The sequence below is a fragment of the Halictus rubicundus genome, chromosome 10 (assembly GCF_050948215.1).
Source record: "Halictus rubicundus isolate RS-2024b chromosome 10, iyHalRubi1_principal, whole genome shotgun sequence".
Lineage (NCBI taxonomy): Eukaryota > Metazoa > Arthropoda > Insecta > Hymenoptera > Halictidae > Halictus > Halictus rubicundus.
In genome coordinates this window covers 7,994,760-8,015,627 of record NC_135158.1, presented here as the reverse complement: position 1 = coordinate 8,015,627, position 20,868 = coordinate 7,994,760, and the positions used below count along the sequence as shown (strand labels likewise).

Genomic DNA, 20,868 nt, shown 5'->3' with positions numbered 1-20,868 from the left:
AATTGTCGAATAAAAGATCTTCCTCGAACAAGAGAAATAGAAATTTTGGAAGATAGGAAATAAAAATTGATAGAAGTCGTTTCAGAAGAAAGTAAATCAAAATCTGTCGGATAGAAGTCTTGCTAGAAACCGAGAACTAGAAAATGTCTGACAGAAGTTTTGCCAGGAGAAGAGAAACAAAAATTGTCCAATGGAAGACTTGCTATAGCGAAGGCTAGAAGCGATGAATTAGTCCCATCGCGAATTAATCACCTTAGACCAAGTTAAAAAATCGAGTTGAGCGATGCACAAAAATTTCATATTGCAAATCGGACTGCGGATATCCTAGTTTCCAGAGGTTGTAGATGCGCAGAGGTTATTTCACATCCGTGACACGTTTATAATCGATGGGTTGAAATCGTCGGAAAAGTTGGACGTATTTTCACACGTTCGAACCGGAACACGTTAATCCGACTTTCTACGTATGGGACAGTACTGGAACCTGTTAATGTAGATTTCCACGTGTCTATTAGGCCATAGGTGATAACCTCAGATGCTGTTCTACATCACTTTGCAATTTAAAACTGAACGATTCGGATGTCTCACCGTGACATATGGCTACCAATTAATTGCTTGCAGTTTAGAAACTGTATACGGGCTTCCTTGGAACCTGTGACCTGTCAAGTAGGTAATTACCATTAGCGCGTCCATCATTCCAGCTCGATTGGAGCTAACATCATCTTCTGCTAAAAGTTCCACGAAATATTGATTTCGAACGGTTCGTTCGCTGAAGATAACTGTTAAATGGGAATAATCTGAAAAATTAAACAATATTTTTTCTATATTATTTTGAACAGGAAGAACTTTGACTTAATTGAAATTTAAATGACGATTAGTTTCTAGTTGTAGCAATTGGTAAAAAAATTTTATTTTGCATAAAGATCCGCAGTCTACAAAAAAATTATTTTAGGAACAGTACCTACATTGCAGTCGTTTTAGTACGTTGAAGCTGCCAGTGAGAAGTCAGGATGTCAAAATCCAGGGTATAAAACATTTACCAGTTTCTCAGAAATACGCAGCAGCCACCACGCTATACGACCGATGCGCCGGAATGCGAGACCATCAGAAAATATTATAGCAGCGATAGAGTCTCGGAAGATTAACCATACAAGTCCATATAAATCCAGCATGATCGCGGCAAGAAAATCGCTGGAAAATCGGCGCTCGACGCGTTAAATCGCGGCTTCGACGCGCGTCGGAATGCATTCTGAGCATCGTTCGGTCGGGTCCGAGGCGTAATCGTGCTGAATAAATTTCAGGGAACGACTCCGCGGCGAGTATCGCTCGAAAGTCGAACGTACTCTATGTACGCCTGTGATAAATATCGCGGCGAACAGTATCGCGCGATCATGTTTTCCTACGGAACGAGATTTATACCTCAAGGTTCCCGCGGAAGAAAGTATTAACCCCTGACATTACCGCCTTAAGTGCGATGTGGCACAGCCTAGATCACAGGCGTCGTCGCATGGAACACAAACGGCTAACCCGTTGCGACCAACTACTCCCTTAATGGCACCGAAAAAAAGCGTTATTGAATTTCCCAGACGAATTGTTAGCAAGAGAGACAGAGAGAGAGATAGAACAAGCAGGGAAAATCGACAAATCGTGCACTCCTAGGAAAAATTCGCGGGAAAATATCTCGAACGAACTCTGTTCTCACGGTGGCCTTCTTTTTTAGAGGAATTTCGGCTGACATAGTTGGGAACGTGTTAGAGGCTACTTTCACAGGATTCGGTTTGACCCTGTGAGGTTCGAAAAATGATCCCGTGTGAAAGGACATTTGTAGAATTTTTATTAAAATGTAAAGTACTTTGTAAAGGGTTCCTGGTCGTAAAAATAAAACAGAATCATTGATCTTCGTAATTGAAAACGTCTTGACGATTCGCTATAAATGCGTTCAGGTCCACACAGAACTGGGCGCGAAGGCTGATATTTGTTGGGTCGAGAACATATTTATTTCTAAGGACGGGATAAAAAATTGACGTCGCAGAGAAGTCGTGAATGAGGGGAACGATGCGCCTCGACGACCGCGTAGAAAGTTCTCGGGTTCGTTCGTTCCGTAATATGCGAGTACCATCAACGATCATCCATATTGACGCGGTCATTGCCGCGGGTATTCTCGATATAACTGGCGAAGAGTGGTCGTATCGCGATTACGTAATAGATTAATCTCCGTCGGAGCTTAATTACGATTCAGCACGGATTTACTATGATATTTTCTACTATGTCATTAGAAGGCGTTTCACGGTATTTCGACATTGCGAGTGTAATTGCTGTCGACATATTTCTTTTACCACCGCCGTCTGCAATTAATAGAAATTGTAATTATCACTTCCCAAGCAATATTTAATCCCAAACGTGAAACCAGACATTTTGTCTTTAAAGCAGAATTAATTTTACAAGGAAAAAGTAATTGAATGAACGAAGATTAATTTCTATTGTTACATATGTTGTTACACGACCCTTCTCTAGAATTCTATCATGTATTTATCTTTGACTTATTCGTAGCAAATGTTTACTTATTTGTAAATTTTTTGATAAAATATGAAATTATACTGACAGTGTTTCAATAAGTTTGAACGCATTGTACTATAGTTGTTTTCTTTTTTTTTTTTTTTTGAACGTTTAATGCAATATTTCCATTCCGTTACTGTTGCTCTACATTTCTAGAAAAAAAAAAAGAAAGCTGCAACACCAATTGGAAATCTAAGATTTACCATGCAGGCATTCATGGAATGTTTTTGTGCAAAATAATTATGTTGGTCTTCGGTACCAGAAAATCTTTAACGACAGAACTGAAGCGTGACGGACTTTCTAAGTTCTAACGCAAGTCTACATCAATACTGTTCTCGGTTTTTGTGAAATGACTGGGAACATTGTATGTTTACCTTAAGGGTTTACAAGATTTGTATTTGAACAGAGTCTAAATATGTAATGTTCTTTCCCTCGACGATTTCGTGTGGGTGATATTGTGTCAACAAACTTTTCAACCATCAGTACAACGAGTAAAAATATTATTCCCACGCGTAAGTACGTGGTTCAATGATGTAGAAAACTTCTGAAAAAAAACAAAGGTTTCTACATCGCGGTGCATAAGAATAATGCAAGTACTGTTACAAAATGTGCAAAAACGTGATACTTACGCCAATGGTAACCAGCGAGAATACAGAGAAATCGAAAATTATCTATTATTACGTCAACGTATCTCGAAATCTTGACATACTTCTCTACAATCTATTGTTCTAATCTATTAGTTCGTTGCCCATTCTTCGCGAATTTGTGGATTCCTTATAAACATACTAAATGCATACTACTTTCGAAAATAATCTCCACTATTTCTGATGCATTTACTCCGTCTTAAAATTAATTAATAAATGTTCAATAGGATTGATGAAAGATTTTAATGTGAAGTTACAATCGATTTATTCGAAGAATCACAAATTCATGGCACACTTCGAAAACCTCTAAACAATTTATAAGAAAATTGGCGTGCACCTGATGCTTCTCAAAAATCATTCAGAAATCCATCAATGTCAAAAATAATGCAACCAGCACACACCAAGAACACAAGCGTCAATTATTTCCTCGTGAACTCAACCACAGTTTTCCTTGTATCCTCCCAACTCGTTACGCGCCTCGTCTCGCAAAAATCTCCAAGGTCACGTGCAATCCGCAGGAGTACCCGATCTTCACGCAGATCAACTTCAGCACGCCAATCCAGGCAACGGACTGCGACATGGACATCAACGTGTCGGTCCGTTACGACATAATCTCCGGGAACGAGCGTGGCTTCTTCCACCTGGACCCGAAGAACGGGACGTTGTTCCTGAAACGAGCGATCGACCTGGACGCCGAGAAGAACCTCCCCTCGAACACGTTCACCTTGCAGATCCACGCGTCCCAGGTGGACAATCCATTGAAAACAGCGGTAGCCAGAGCCGAGGTAGAAGTGCTGGACCTGAACGACAATCTCCCAGAGTTCGAGGTTGACCTGTACAACATCAGCATCGTGGAGAACCTGCCGAATGGTTTCAGTGTTTTGCAAGTGATCGCGCGCGACAGGGACCAAGGGGAGAACGGACAGTTCGATTACGAGTTGAGGGACCCTTCGGGTGCGTTTTCGGTTGATCCGAAATCCGGTTGGCTGACGGTGAAGGACCAATCGGTGCTTGATCGCGAGAAACGGGATCATCTACGTATGAAGGTGCTGGCCATCGAAAGGAGGCCCAGCGTAGTCCTAGGGGTTGACTCCAGAAAGTTGAATGGCTCTTCGGTGGAAGTTGAAGTCACTTTGCTGGATGCCAACGACAACAATCCTATTTTTGTTCCTGGCAATTTGTACGAGATGGTTGCCAGGAGTGACAATAAGGTGGGCACCGTCCTGGGGCAGGTTCATGCTGTCGACGAGGATCTCGGGTCGAACGGTATGGTCAAGTATAGACTACAGAAACCCGGGAATTCGACCACGAGTACACCACCGTTCCACGTCGACGAGATTACCGGCACGATCACCGTCGCCGAGAGTCCCATTCTTGAAGGAAGGCACGCCATCTTTGTCGAGGCTGCTGACCAGCCTGCTAACCCTAGCGAGCGACGATTTTCCCTGGCTGTGGTCACCATTGATATCTTCAGGTCGAACGGTGAGACAATTTATTTTATCAATTTTTTAAAACGCATTTTCCTTGGTATTTTCTGTTGCAACATTTCTACGCAATCCTTTTGCGTTACAATTGAGATTTTTACATGTTACAGAAGATATGTACACACTCTAATTTCGATGTGAGACATTTTATCGCATTCTCTTAACATTCGCAGCACCGATAGAAAGACAAATTCGCGTGACATTTCGCGAGGCTAAAGAATCGTTCAACCGGTTGTCCTTCGACGTTATCGCCGATGTTATCTTCTTGAACGCTCGGCTCGCTGTAGAGCACGCGGTGCGTTCGTAGAAACGCGACTTCTCGGGCTGCAGAAATGCAGATCTCGTATCTCCAGGGTATCCGTCAAACGTAGCGCAGATATTTTGCCGTGCATGGTCGGGAATCGTGTCCCAAGACAACCGAGGGAAAGAAAGACTCGAAATATATTCTCTTGCGTCCCGTTTCGCCGTGTTCCCCCCGTAGAAGCTCCCCATTGTAGCCGAAACGATTTTGATCGCGTCGCTGAATGCGCCTCGGTTTATTTCGACTTTTCTAGAATGCGAATGCAAACGGATCTTTATGGCACCCTATTTCAAACTGTAGGGCCGGAGTCGTTGGAACCAGACTTCGTGGGAGCCCCTTACGAATTTTGGGTCGGCGCCAATGTGCCAGTCGGCACGAGCGTCGGTCAAATCCGCTTAAACGACGCTGTAAAGACAAACGATTTGATCTACGATCTCCTCCACGGCTACGAAGAGGGAGGTGAGTCTCTACAATGGCTATTAATTAATTAACTCTCCGCGGTGTCGTGATCCGACGGCTAAGTGAGACACATTGCTTCGCGGGATCAGTCCGCGCCCTTGAACCAGTAAATATTTGCGAAGAAACTTTCTGCGAGTGCTCAGACGGCTGGGAATTATTATTACTGTTATTGCGAAATTTTCTTTTAACCTGTACTATCAGCAATGATTTTCAGTATTAGACGTACTTTTGTGAAACCACCTACAAAAGTGTCTACTGATCGGAAGATGTAAATTCATTTCTGGAGACTGCGACTAATTTTGGTACAGCTCGTATATTTTATAGTATTTCTCCTTTTCACAATTTTATTTAATTTTTCACACTAATGGATTTTTGTAAATGTTCACTGTTTTAAAGGTGCGAACCTATTTCCGGATGTAAGATCACTTTTTTTAATGACAAAGTGGTGCAGATCAAGTCTCTTTACGCTTAACACCACATCTCAGGGATCTAATGCTTATTAAATAAAATAAGATATTATTGTCTTTACTTAATTCCTCGTTACTCAACGATTAACTGCATTGACATGCACCATTCGCGCACACGATTTCGCAGTTGTTCCCTATTGTACACTATGCACATTTCGAAAAGTCGATTCCTCGACGAATTGAAAAAGCGAATTAGAACACGATGACGAACACGTACGATCAAGCAAGATAAACGAATAAGCGTGCGATCTCGAGGAGCCCTAACGACCGCGAGCCCCGTCTCGAGCTGGCAACCCTAATTCCCGTAAACCGGGAGCGAGGATGCTCGCCTCCCCCTCTCATGTTAATACGCAACACATGCTGCATACATACACGGTGGAATTTCAGTTCCGTTCGCCGTGGAGGAGCGCTCGGGAACGATTACGGTCGTCGAAGAGATCGAGCGATTCGACCGGTCGACGTACGATTTCGAGGCGCTCGTTACCAACGAGAGGGACGTAATGCTGATCACCAACGTCTCGATCCACGTGGTCGACCCTAACGACGAGAGGGGGATTTTCACGAGGTAAGTGAAACTACCGGCGAACGGTGTCTCGCGGTATATTTTAACGAGATTGTTTCTCCTTGTAATTGGGGAATTAAGATCGATGCCGGCGATAGCGCACGTTCGCGGGATCGTTTAGGCGAATTTTATGCTGGTTCACACATCTGGGGTCGCCGAAAAATCTTCTCCCTCGATGTTACAACACAATCGTGTCGTATTAAATCGTTACGAGCAGGATCTTCATACATGCAGAGTCTGTGTACATTTTCAAACACAACAAAACATTAATGACCGGACGGCGGATTAACATGGAAAGTAAAAACCGTTTGCATTAATCGCAAGACATGAGAATCGAATAGGAATTTAGTCTTCTCTGTAGGGGCTTTATCAAGCTGTAAGAAATATGTTGATTGTCGAAACTACACCCACTAATTTTTCTCAAAAAGAAAAGTTGAAGAAGAATCTTAAAGAAACTTGACACACTGATTTCTCTATATATGTCGCCAAGCCGTGGATGATAAACGTCGCGGAATTATCCCCACGACCGCGGGTGTGTAACACGACGCCGGCAAGACCCGCGTTGTTGACATATACCGAGAATTCACTGCGTTTGTAATGTTCGTCAAATACAGTAACGAAAGTTAGCGCACGGAAGTGAGTCACACTTATCGTATCTATCGAAAGAGGAAAAACCACTTAAAAGTTAGAGAGAGATCCGACAGATAAACTTATTACCAGACGAATAAAGATCTGCACGTCTTGGAACAAGTGTAAACGAATCACTTTTAAGACGGTATAAAATCCGCTGATCCGATTTACGCTCTCCCCGAGCAAATGTCTTGCGAAAGAGGGAAAAACACGTGTTTACTAGAAGAGTACCGCGTGGTAACTGGTGAGAAAGCGGTGTCTTCGGTTTGATGGCGCTGGGGGGGTTGTAAAACGGGTTCGAAAACAACGGAGTTCCCGGCCAAGAGACGATTATTACAGAGAAAAAGAGATAGAGAGAGAGAGAGATAGAGGGATAAAGGGTGAGGTGGAGAGAGCAATTGATAGGTTGGCCGGGGCCGGTAAAGGTCAGGAGTTGAACGGCTCCGTGGGAGTTCTCTCTGTTTGCTTATCCAAAACTCGATGGCCGTTGATTGCAGGGGAACGACCACCGCCCCTCTGGTCTTCCACGCGAAGGAGAACGTCCCAGGCACGTACATCGGGCAAGTGCTTCCGCAGAATAGCACCACCGGCACGTCCACAACCGGCGCCCGGTTTTTTATCGTCAATCAGCAAGATGTCCCCGATATCTCGATCACGGAGGACGGCGCTTTGTACGCGCCGCATGGCCTCGACCGCGAGACCAGGCAGAATTATAGCATCACCGTAATTGCGGAGAGCCACCGAGGGGTCGGAGTTTTCCAAGTAAGTTTTCCCCGTCGTCGGTAATTAACCCCTCGGCCCCGAGCCGACGCGACACACCGGGGTGCGTCGAACTCGTTCAACGCCACTCCGGGGAATTTTCTTTTCCGATTCAAAGCGAATTGATTGAGACGCGGACCCGCCCCTTTCCCCTCTCAGAATCTGCTTCAATCACTCGGACCACCGCCCTGTCATTCGGTCAATTTCTTAGATCAGTTTTTTCATCAATTTCATTTACACACGTACAATTTTGGGTGTAGGAAGTCGAAGGAATATTTTACAAGGTGTTCCTTAAATGCCCTAAATTCATTTCTGTGCGGTGGTCAGAGATTTATGGAAAAGTTCGGAATAAGGGAGACTTCTCTGTAATATACTGGAACCTAATATTGAAGCACCGTCTTTCCCTCATAAATTTGTTGCCCTATACGTTCCTCCATCCATCATGTTCGACTTACGGACACGCATCTAAAATTCCGCAGCATGAAAATTCGATTTCTATATCGTAATCTGCATAATCGTATTCTGAATCGGCGGCCACGTTCTAGAAAAGTATATTTTTTCATAATCTCTTGTTCTCGAACGCCCAATAAACAAATTCTGTGAGACGATTTATGTGTATGCATGTATAGTTGGCCTCCATGGCAAAAATCGGACGATGTACAAAAGTGTGGCACTCGAAATCCATGACCCAGTTCTTTTTTTAATTTGTTTTATATGCTCTCGTGTTCGAACGGTATCCCCGTTGTAACAAATTCGTCCATATTTTTTTATTTGACGGTGGGTGGTCAATGTGTCTGGTGTGTTTGTGTGCGACGTGATTGCAGACACGAATATTCCTGTATGATATCATATAAATTCGACCGTTGTTGAGAGCTATTCATTAATTATTTTAAACGAAAAACTTGAATGATTGCAAACTTAAATTGGAACGTTTATATTCAAGCACTTACATATTTACTGTGTCGAACGATAAAAAATTAAGGTGCAATCACCGGGTGATATTTAAATAACACTATTGATCGTAGGAACATTTTCAAGACAGGAGATGTCGTGTACAGGGAGCTCTCAATTTTTCTTAAAATTTCTGAAAACATGGAAAGTAAAATGTCTACAGTATTCGTTGATTCTGCACACTTTGGATTTCACGAACACACAGAGACTTTTCAGCAGAACTTTTCTATATTTGTTTTTCGAGAAATTTCTGAAAACGTATTGAATATTTTAGGTGACAGTTATTGTCCTCGATGAGAACGATCATCCACCGATGTTCACGTCGTCCTTATACGAAGGACGAATCCTCGAGAACAGCCCTCCCGGGACCAAAGTCAATTTGTCGACTCCTATCGCAGCCACGGACCAAGACGAAGGTATCAATCAAAACTTTGTCTTCAGTCTTCACGGTCAAGGCAGCGAGCTTTTCAGGATCCATCCCACAACTGGTTTAGTCTACTTCGAGGGAATCGATGAGCGCACCCTCGACAGAGAAGCGAAAGCGAACTACACCTTCAAAATCGTCGCTACAGACAATGGTGAGCCTCTTTCTTCCCAATTCAGTGTAGCAAGGTTTTCATAAGGGTAACATGTGTCTCGACAAAACTACAGAAACGCATTAGAACAGAATTTTTCACCCGCAGAAGCTCGTTTACAGCGTTTACTCGATATAAGTCACACGGGTCTAGTCACGGACATACAATGGCGAGGTCTCCTGCGCTTCACGGCCCCTTACGGGGTATACCCCGCGGTGGGGATAGTTCTGGGACTTTTATCAGCTAGGCATTTGAGATACATATAGAGTAAACACCAGCAATACCAATAGCGTTAATCCCTACATAGTAGACAATATATCGTTGCAACCGAAGAACAACCGATCGACTTCCGTTGTTCCAGGTGGTCTTACGTCGGAATCGGAGCTGAGGATATCGGTGACCGACGTGAACGACAACGCGCCGAGCTTCATCAGAATGATCGTGCTGCCGGATCAGGCTGTGCGCGTTTCGAACGAGCCAGATACCGACTCGACCTTCGAGAGGAACGACGTGCTCGATACGAACGAGCATGTCACCGGAAGCCGGCCCCCCAGCAGCCGTCGATCACCTCTTCTTCTGGTGCCGGAAAACGCGACGATCGGCGCGCCGATAATACGGCTGTTCGCGGAGGACAAGGACGAGGGAGCGAACGCCGCGATAACGTACAGCCTGGGGAACGAGACAACATCCGGCGACGACGTTGGCTCCCGACGATTCGATACCACCAGCCGGAGGTATTTCCACCTGGACCCAAGGTCGGCCGAGATATCGGTGGCCAGAGGCCTGCCAGCCGAGAGAAACATCCGTCTTCTGGTCCTGGCGAAAGATAGCGCAGGCTTGGCGGACAACATCACCGTGAGGATCCACGTGGAGGATGTGAACGATCATCCGCCCATCTTCGACAAGTCCTGGTACACATTCGACGTTCCCGAAGGCATCTACGCGGCCTACGCTGTTGGAACTGTTCGTGCTGTGGACTCTGACTTTGGGGATAACGGAAATGTCAGTTACGAACTGGTTTCTGGGAACGAGAACCTGGAGAATCCTCAGAATGTATCGAGGTCCTTCGACGTGGCGCCTTACGAGGGGATCATTCGAGTCACAGGGGTGCTAGACAGAGAGGTGGCCGGCACTCATAGATTAGTGGTGATCGCTCGTGACGACGGCACTCCTCAGCTGAGCTCGACGGTGGAGATTGAAGTGAACGTTGTGGACGTGAATGACAATGCTCCGATGTTCTACGGTTACGACGAGACCGAGAACGATGCGACAGGTAACACCCTGCCGCTGTACCACGCGTCTGTTTTTGAGAATAGCCCCATAGGCACTCAAGTGATCAAGGTGCACGCCAACGACTCCGACTTCACTGGAAACGGGAACGGTCTGATCCTCTTCGATTTGAGCCACCAAGGAGGATCTGAGAAGCAGTATTTCGCTATAGACAGCAAGGAGGGTACGATCACAACCATCGCCAATATAGATTACGAGGCTCAGAAGGTCCATCGTTTGTTGATCACTGCTAGCGATCTAGGCTCACCGGTGAGCCTGACGTCCACTGCGGTGGTGCTGGTCACGGTGTTGAACGTTGACGATGCCCAAGACGATGACGGAAACGAAGTACCGAAGTCCCCCATGTTCAGACATCGGTACTACGAGGTGGAGGTCGAGGAGAACGTCGAGGTACCTGTCGAGATAGCTAAGCTGGACGTGGTGGATGGTCATCAAAGCGATCATATAAGGTACAGCATCGTGGCAGACGACTCTAACTCGAGGGAGCACTTCTCGATTGACCCGAGGAACGGCTCGCTGTATCTGATGACGGACGTGGACAGAGAGGTGAACGATCGATACGAGGCCAAGGTCAGAGTCGACAGGGTGAAGATTGGTCGCGGGATGCCCGTGATGATTTACCCGGTTGTCGGTGAAAGGCTGAATGGTCTGGCACCTAACGAGGCCAGGGTCGTTGTCAGGGTGAAGGATGTCAACGACAATGCGCCCAGATTCAAGTCAAAGGGCCGGCCTATCCTAGCCGCGATACCCACTACTGCCCATTATGGCTACGAGGTTGTCAAAGTCGAGGTACGTATGCAAGCATGCACGCGTGCATTCACGGCGCGTATCAGCTCTCGCGGCCTGTGTCCTCCACCGGGTTAATTCATTTCGGTTCTCGTGTCACCCTCTCATATTGTTCCTCTACCTTTCATCCTAACCTCAAAACGTCGCGGCTTTTCTTCTCCCCGTCCCCTTTTCTTTTCTCCCTTTTTCTTCTTCTTCGGCGATCTTCTCCTCCACGTTCTAGTATGAAGTAACACTTCTACAGGGTGTCCGCGATAAATTGAACCAGTGTAAGTATTAAAAAAAAGAACTTACAGTATACCTCACTGGCAACACGAAAACCAATGTCAATTCACATGTTTCTTTTATTTCTGATCTTGTATGACCTTGGAAGTCATTGTGTTACATATGAGCGAATTCGACATTTATCGAAGGTCGTCCAAGGTCACCTTCGTTTCTTGAAAAATAATGTTTTGAGATATAATGATCAATAAATAAATGAGTATTTGTACAAAGGAAACAGGTTTTTGTACAAACAAAGCAGAACATTTTCTTTGGAGATTTGTTGTTACAACAAACAGAATTGGCAGGTCATAAGCAGACTTATTAGACCGGTTCCTGTTCGAAACCACGCGTGTTTCATCCCCTTTCATCGTTACCTCAGAACGCTGCGGCTTTTCTTATCCTGTCTCCTTTTTTCCCCCTTTTCTTTTTTTTTCCTTCTTTCTCGCCCCCGCGTCCTCTGTGTGTGCGTTCGTGTTTTCCCGTGTGCGCGGTAATGGGCTCGCTTTCTGACTCGCTGCATAGTAATTCGCGTGCGTTTTAAAACGTACAGAGCCGGTTCTGCGTGAACTTGCAGCTTCGTGAAAAGGGTGAATTATGGACCGAGCGGGAAACCCGGCCCGGAACCGAAGGATTGGCTCGCTCAAAGTGGTTTCGCTATTCGGGAACTACTGTTAGTAATAACACTGAGTGGTTTTGATATTCGAGGACTTTTCCGACTTGCGTATGTTACTGCGCGGTAATATCAATTTAGTCGGCGTGTATAGAAGAGGGTGGAAAGTTTATTTCTGTCGATTCTGCTCGGGGAATCCCATTCCGCGTTCTTTGTTTCGCGAAAATGTGCCTCTGCGAGTGTCGATTGTGGACGAATCGCATTCTGTTGAATATCGAAAATTGATTCGGAGTGAATCGAGACCAGTATTTATTTATGTCAAATTAACATCTTATTGTGTGAATTAACATTTTTATTGACGTTTGGTGTTACCTCGATTTTCTAAACTGATCTATTTTACGTTTATGTCTCGATCTATATCAAAATTGGGTTATGGAGGGTTAATGCTTTAAGGGTTGTTTTCGAGGTAGTGTGAATTGAATTCACAGTAAATCAGGATCACTATTTAGGTCAAATGGACCTTTTATAATGTGACTATGACATTACCTACAATTGCATTCTGTTATGATTTCAACTGTTCCAATTAATTTATATCACGTTTATATTTAAATTATTTAGAAAATTGGGGTCACAGATTTTTTAAACGCTGCTTTCAAAATAGTGTAAGGATAATGAAACTCCGTGCTTGAATTATCGAGGCGTGGTGTAGGAGAAATATGACAGCAATGATTTTCAAATTTACGTAGCAGTGGAGCAAGCTTTCACGACAGGGTGTAATTAAAAAAGTGGCACTGTCGATCAATATTTCTCTTTAAGGGTGCTATGCAGTTCGCGGCAAAGTAAAAACGTCCGAATGAATTACACATTAATTCATCCGAACATGTTCCCATTATACTTTCAGAACAAGCAGGATCTAAAATTCAAATTATCCCGATTAATATTACTTTGCTGCTTGCGTTCCGCTGTATTCCATATTTTTTTTTTTTTGTTCTTTGATCAATTTCATTCCGACCAGTGCTCGAGCCGCTTTAAGGGAATAAAATTCCCCATTAAAAATCAGCTTGACACGATGAACAAACAGCGGAGAATTTCACAAACGATTTGAACAAAAACACTCGGCGCAATAAAATTAACAAAAATTAAGCCGCTATGCGTATTGATACATTTCGCGAAACAAAAGAATATTTTATTTAAAAATCATTTCAGATGACATGACAAACATGAGCAGGTGAAACATAAAAACAGAGGCATAGTTAAAAGAATTGACAAAACCATGACACACAATTCCAATTTCATTAAAGATATTAAAAATATTGATTCTTGTAATCAATACCAGAAAATTGTTAGGTTGCGTAAATTATTACACTAATATACTATACTAGTTCCTTCCGAAGTTGTTACAGCAAGATTTTAATAATAGCTCGACGAACTTGTCCGCCCTTTTTTGGCGAAACGTTGAGAGTGGCTAATTGGTTGGTAAAAAATCGGCGTAAAGAGACCGGATAAAAAGCAGCCGGTTTAATTAATGATCCGCAGGCGGAGGATCCGGATGGGGGTGAAAACGCGGAGATCCGGTACCAGATTCTTGGCCGAGAAGATGCTCCACGGTTCGCCATTGACCCACTCAGCGGTCAAGTACGGTCCGTGGCGAGTTTTGGCCGTGATGCTGGACGCGTTTTCGGCTTCGACGTCAAGGCCACCGACAGACGGGGCGCCGAAAACGGGCGCAGCAGCATCGCCAATGTCTTTGTAAGTTTCCCGAAAGCCCGCACAATGCGGTGTTTCGCCCTCGCCCGACAATCTTAATTACCTGTCGTTAAACTCGAGCCACCGGGTTAAAGCTAATTTCCCCTTCCGGCGATTTTCCAAGGCGGTATACTTCCGTCTGAATTCAGCTTTCGTATATCTCCTCCGTTATCTGACGCTGTTTTCTCTGAAGGTGTACGTGCTGGATGACCAGAAACAAGTTGTGATGGTCGTCGGACGGAGACCGATGGACCTGGAACCGCAACTCGAGAACATTACTGCGTGAGTATAATGATGTACCGGACTCCGAGGTCCAGATTTAGTGTGGTTTGGAGGTCTTGTTAAATGAGGGCCATTATGGTCGATTTGAACTATGCATATGCAACGGTTTGGTAGTTTTAACCTTTGAAAACGGAATCTATTCCTTAGCACTACGTTTAGTATTTTTAATTCGCGATCATTAAGATTGGAGTGATGCTTCCATGAGAAATTATTCGACAAATTTATTACTTTGGTTACATATATAAATATATATATATAAAATATACATATATAAAAAGATTTGTACATTGTAAAAAGATTGTTAATTTTATTTAGAGTACTGCAGAACGTAACGGGCCTGGACGTTCGTATCAGGAAGTTGGAGCCACACATTGAAAAGAATTTGATTGATACGATGTCGTAAGTGGTTTTAACCTGGTGCAAACCATGAATCGTGATTTTAGAATGCTATGATTGTTCTTTATTTTTAGTACGGACGTTTACCTCTATGCCATCGATCCTCACTTGAACGTCATGATAGATATGGATACATTACACAAGTAAGTGAAAGGGGTTCCTTGTTGCTACAGTTTCAAACAGAATTTACTTGCATGTTCAGTGAGAAAACATTTTATTTAACATTAAGTCTATTTTGTAAAATTGCATACTTTCGGATTTTATTAGGGGATAGAAGTAACACTTCAATACGTTTTGATATTCCAAATGTATCCGAACACTTTTGAAGTACAGACGAAGTAATATTCTAAAGAATAATCAATATAAATTTTATATTTTCTGTAATTTGATATACATATTACATTTGAATAGATATCAAATTATTTTATTGTAAAAATATACAAGCTGTTTCTTATCTTAGAATTCTACAGAGAGAAGTAAGCCGACAGTATATAATTCCCGAAGTAGAATTGACCAGCCATGATCAGACGGATCAGCCGTTTCATATTTCATACTACGCGGTGTCCGATAAATTTTTCAATTCGATTCTGTCGAAAAGAAAAGCTCAGATAATAAAATGTAATCCTACGTTCTCGGCTTATTTTTAGCAATATCGTACAGTCATCGCAGAGTACACATGCATTAAAGGGTTGTACGACCAGATTGACAGCATCCTGTATAAATTTATTTGCCACATGCCATTTTGTGTGCTTTCAGCGTGTTCCACAAGAAGAAAATGGACATCAAGCGCGAGTTGGAGGAATACGATATCCTCGACATCGCCGGAAGTTCTCCTCGACGTGGTAATCAACGCTACTTACTGTCCACCCTCGAGGTGGGCGTCGTAGTGCTCGGCTGCGTCGTCTTTGTGGGCGCCCTCGTCACGGCTCTTTGTGTCACTTGTGTCCGCCGAAATAAACGGTACGAGATGCACGATCTCTGCACAATTTGGGTTCCGTCTCAGCTTTCCTTAATTGACCATTTCGCTGCACTAATCCCAGTCAATTTAACAAAACCTTCGAAAAATATACAATTTAATTTTATTTATCAATTTCTCACGCCTTACTCACATTTCTGCATAATTTATCCTGCTCCAAAATTTAACAACAGTGAACCTCTAACTGGACCCTATTATCAATATATCATTACATCTTATCCTACTCCACTCCATTTTATTCTTTCTAACATAATAACTTCTATAACTGGAACACGCTTAATAATTTAAACTGCTACAAAATTTCCAATGATTCTAAAGTCGTTTCAATTTAAGAAAGTATTTTCATTTCAATTTAAAAAAGTATTTATTTCTAAAAAATGAGCAGAGGTTTACTTGTACGAGTTTCCTTTACGAAATTATAGCGGTTTAATTTTAAAATTAAAGAGAAACGGTTTAATCTGAAAATTTTATGAAAAATGTGTTCGCCCGGCGTTCGACGGAGCATCGGGTCGTCGGGACGCGTTACGAGACGTCTATTGTAAACTGAGTTTCCTGCATTTCACCCGTTAGTCGCAAACGTCGGCAGAAAGCAATGTTCTCGACGACCAGCCCGATTGGATTCGCATTGGCAGATCCGACCGCGACGCTACAGAAGCCGCCGCTCTTCTCGACCTTCGTCGACGGCCTTCACTACGACCCTGAACCATTCTGCGCCGACATGCCGAGGCGGCAGAGCATCTGCGAGCACGGAGCCAACTGTGTTCGCTTCCACGCGTAAGTCCATTAATTGACGCTACTGTTTTGTTAGGGTCTTGCCGCGCGCCGTCGCGATGCCTCATTGTCAGACCTATTAACCATTTGGGTGCAGAGCACCGGAATCGCGTTTCTCGATGACCTGTTCAGACCTTGCGGCCATACCTCGGATATCCCCGCGCCCCGTCGATCTTGTATTTTACGGAGCTCAGCCTCCATCTCCAATTTATGCATAGATTAATCAAGTAATTAGCCCCGATTCTTGTTGCCCCGGAAACCCGCGGAGAAACGAACGTGGGCTCGACCTGGAAATTAACGGAAATTTAAGTCAGAGCAACTATATTTACAATACAATATAATATAGAATTTCGAGAAATCATTTCACGATTTTTTCATGTTGCGTATTCATTAACACAGAGGATCGAACTGGTGACGTGGGTTCGAGCTTTGAATTAACAGAAGTTCGAGACAGACTAATTATATTTGCAATATTAAATTGATGTAGAACTCGGAGAAGTATTTGACAATTTTTTTCTAATGCAAAATCATTACCACTTTGACTGCCAAGTTGGCTTAGATATCAATTAGCAGAGTAAACTAAAATTTAAATGGACGAAATATGCACGAGAAAATTGAACTGGCAGGCACAGCAATAAATCTTGACTTTTCTGTTACGGGTTCAATTAACAAATTGATTACATTTCTCGGGAATTCGGTACATTTAGTTTAAATATTTTCAACATACATAAAACAACCTGACTGGTAAATATTTTTGCGAGTTCTCTGTAATACTAAAAGCGCATGAAAATCGGACCGTACTAATTGAATAATGCGACCGATTAGCGTAGTTGGTTCTTAAGGGCGGCAATCTGGGTTACGCCAGAGAAGAGAAGTCTGATTCTCTCTTCATCATTCTTCATTCTCGGAAATTTGATTTTGCGATTGCGACCTATTTTGACACCCTTTTTACACAGACACTCACTCATACAAAGGTATACGTCCTAGAACTAGTTAGTCGCCGATTCGAATTGCAGTCGAGTAATAACCAAACGAAAAAAAAAATCGTGGATCATATTTTTTCGTGTGGAGCTTCGCTTTCCGGGAAAATCGAATTTAAAATTAGTTAAGCTCGCTCGCGAGCGCCAGTCTGATTCTTCTATCGTCCCTTTTGACCAGAACTAATTTTCTAATAGCTAATTTAAATCATTACTTTTATTAGATTTAATAAGATAGCTATTTTTACTGGGTCCAATAAGAAGATCAAACTTGATACCAAAGAAGTTAAAAAAGAAGTTAAAAAAAAATAAAAATATTTATGTGCAAAGATTTGTTGAAGTCAGAGCAAAGGGTAAAACATTGTAAGTAATTGTAGGGTTAGATACAGTAACAATTGCAGCCACTTTTAGCAAAGTTTCAAGTGTCCGGACACTCATAGCTGAGAACGCGAGGACCATGGTCACGAAAGAATCGATGAAAACTAAGAATTAATTAAATACAACTAAGAAATCGTACGTGTCCACGGTGAGCTTACGAAACGGAAAATTCGATCAGCTCGACGGAGCAGTTTTGACGGAGGAATTCGCCTCTACTTTTTCGGATTCCTGTCCGGCGTAGAATCAGCGTGTGGCGTTCGCGCAATTAATGGCGCGGCGTCCACCGTAAAACCGATAAATTCCAAGGGGAATCGGGCCAGAGGGGCCGACCTCGGCGTCGGATGGCGGGCCGGTTGCCTTGCGTCGACAACAATCGTGGATTCTTGCCGATCTTTTAGCCGGGGAATATCAGGAAACGCAAACTACGGGAGGCCGAAGTAGCCGTGGCAGCCGAGGAATTAAATAAAACCGCGACAGAGGGGAATGCATTTATTATGAAAGCATTCTACCCACCCCCTCCCCCGCGCCGCCGGGCCAAGGTCGGCCAGCAATATACCAAATATTGTATCAGGGAATTTCCATATATTTCGCGATTTCGATGCTAGAGACCGGGGCTGGTTGCAGGATTGGCGGTAGTAGTAAGCACGCCGGGAGGACGACAGGGACCCCGAAAGGCCTCGAGGCATCCGCGACGTCCTTGCATTCCAGCGGTCAGGATTCTGGGATCGTGGCGCGCGCCTCCTGCCACTGCAGTCACTCTTCGAGCCCCTCCAGCGGCGAGAGCAGCAAGTAAGTCGAATTACTTAGGGAGCTATTCGTGCTATCTAAATTGAAAAGAGAGTTCGGCCAGATCGATCGACCCTGCTACTCTTCCGGCGGAAGAAACGCGAGCGTTCGCACGATCAACCTAACCCTAACCAGCCTGCGGATCACCGTCTAGTGCGGGCCTGGTCATTCGACGGCGGATCTTTCAGATGAAAAGTTTTCCACTCGAATCACAAGAAATTATGTATTTAACAGCTTCAAATAATAAAGCAGTAATATAAACGCATAAAATCCGCTGTCTACTGACGATGATTCAGAATTGTTCTAGACGTTGATCAGACGCTTATGTTTAGGTCTCAGGAATAATGAGCTAGGAAGTTGATTACAGGATATTAACAGTGACATAAAATTTTAATCGCTCTAATGCTTAAAAGATAGATAAAAATGGCCAAAAATTTTGATAGATACATTTCTGTTATTTTCATGAAGTAGTGTAACACAATCAGTTTTAGAACCCCGTAAACCTAGCGTTAATTGAACAACTAACAACTCCAATGGATTCCTACTGAATGACGGATCAAGTTTCGTCCTTTTTGTTCGCAGTGGCTACGAGGACTCTCTGAAATCGTTGCAACGTCGGGAAAGGGTGAACGACATGTCGCGCGGCAGCCACGACACAGCCAGCATAGTGGGCAGACGCGCGAATCAGGCGAACACCAGGAGGCGGCAACGTTTTAATTCCCTCTCGAACGGGGAGCCCATGTTTTCCCACGAGATGACGTTGCAGAGAGAACAACGTTGCTGCGTCGGGACGGAAAGGCGGCGGAAAAACGACGGGCACACGCGCGAGCATCGTCGCGCGCATTCCGAAGCGGAAAACAATATCACCGAGACGGTGATACACGAACATCCCGGGACCGAGATCTCGCTGTCGAGTTCATTGCAAAATACGTCGAGCATCCACGGTGAGCCTCCTGAATGAATTTCGGTATGCCGGAGATTCCCGCGGCGCAAAAAGGAGAAAACGCGACGGGAAAATAGTTGTCGCTACCGTCATTTTTGCATTTTCGATAATGGTGAAAGATCTGGGCAACGCAAAATAATTACAGAAAGTATTGCCAAAAATTTTCGTTTTGATTTGTATTCGAGTTTATTACAGTTTACATTAAAGTGCACTGAGATACACTATATGTGTATGTCTTGCAGAATTAAAATTGAATATGAAATTCACATCGCTTGAAGACTCCTTGCGAAGGAAGCCGTTACATTATTAATTTAAAACTGTTTGAATCGAAACATTTTAACGGACGATGAAATATTGAATGAAATGTTTCGGTAAATTTCGTGGATTTTTGTGATTTTTGGTTGACATTGGTGTGTTACAGCTTCGAGGAGCAGCCACATGCTATACTAAGGACAGACAGATCAAGATGGAGTCTCCGAAAGGAAGTAGGATAGATAGTCTTCCTGGCCATGAGTGTTTCTTATTGTCCATAGTGTTCCTCGTGCGAGATAATTCAGGCTTCTCCCTGCGGCACGACGTGCCCGTTCTTGCGCGACGGTTCCAGCGTGAAGAGCGAATAAGATTAATTTTCTTCGATCATCCGTGTTGCGAGAATAGTTCTTCAGCTTCGCTGGTTTTGTTCCTGTTCCGGACCATTGTCGACGTCATTACGTTCGACAGACCACGCACGGAAATCCGATGCTCAATGAATTCTACTTAATTCGAGACAAAGACAAAATTCTCGCGATCACGTGCTCCTATGGATTTCGTGCGACTGATTTCCATTTTAGTTTCTACGAGTTACCATGTCGAGTTAGGGTGAAGAAAAAAAAAAGAGAAACTCAGAAGCAACACGCGTTCTCGAATCGCGGACTACTTACGGTTTCACTCGAATAAGTTATTGTTTTTTTTTCTTTTTTTTTTTTAATGGAAAATGTGTCATCTCGTTACCAAAGTAATCATTAATTCGAAAGTCACTCATTCTTGTAAATACGCGTGAGGATATGCCTGTACTTCGAGGACCGTTATTATTCTTTTTTTTTTTTGTATTTACGCTGCGAAGATTATTTATCGAACGTTTCCCGGAACGTGTAAATGTTTTGTGTACAGTACGGTGTACATTTTGCGTCGAAGGTTGTGTGAATATTGTGTATTGATACGTTGTCATAGTGTTTCCTTTCATAATTTGTGTACTTAGCCCTAGAGTTAGCCATTCTGGATCAACTTCACTGACAAACT

The 20,868-nt window shown here is 43.6% G+C and overlaps 1 protein-coding gene across 1 annotated transcript in view; it reads left to right on the top strand.

Moving 5' to 3' along the window:
* Positions 1-20,399, top strand: part of Cad89d (cadherin 89D) — a 61,826-nt gene extending 41,427 nt beyond the window's left edge. The window contains exons 8-22 of the mRNA XM_076795534.1: positions 3,716-4,679; positions 5,283-5,441; positions 6,296-6,473; positions 7,598-7,862; positions 9,085-9,388; positions 9,747-11,464; positions 13,872-14,084; positions 14,275-14,363; positions 14,679-14,762; positions 14,834-14,902; positions 15,516-15,719; positions 16,306-16,509; positions 18,486-18,650; positions 19,230-19,591; positions 20,012-20,399. Of these exons, the coding sequence (XP_076651649.1) occupies positions 3,716-4,679; positions 5,283-5,441; positions 6,296-6,473; positions 7,598-7,862; positions 9,085-9,388; positions 9,747-11,464; positions 13,872-14,084; positions 14,275-14,363; positions 14,679-14,762; positions 14,834-14,902; positions 15,516-15,719; positions 16,306-16,509; positions 18,486-18,650; positions 19,230-19,591; positions 20,012-20,040 (5,007 nt within the window). The 3' untranslated portion in view covers positions 20,041-20,399. The remainder of the gene's footprint in view (positions 1-3,715; positions 4,680-5,282; positions 5,442-6,295; positions 6,474-7,597; positions 7,863-9,084; positions 9,389-9,746; positions 11,465-13,871; positions 14,085-14,274; positions 14,364-14,678; positions 14,763-14,833; positions 14,903-15,515; positions 15,720-16,305; positions 16,510-18,485; positions 18,651-19,229; positions 19,592-20,011) is intronic.
* The last annotated feature ends 469 nt before the right edge of the window (positions 20,400-20,868 follow it).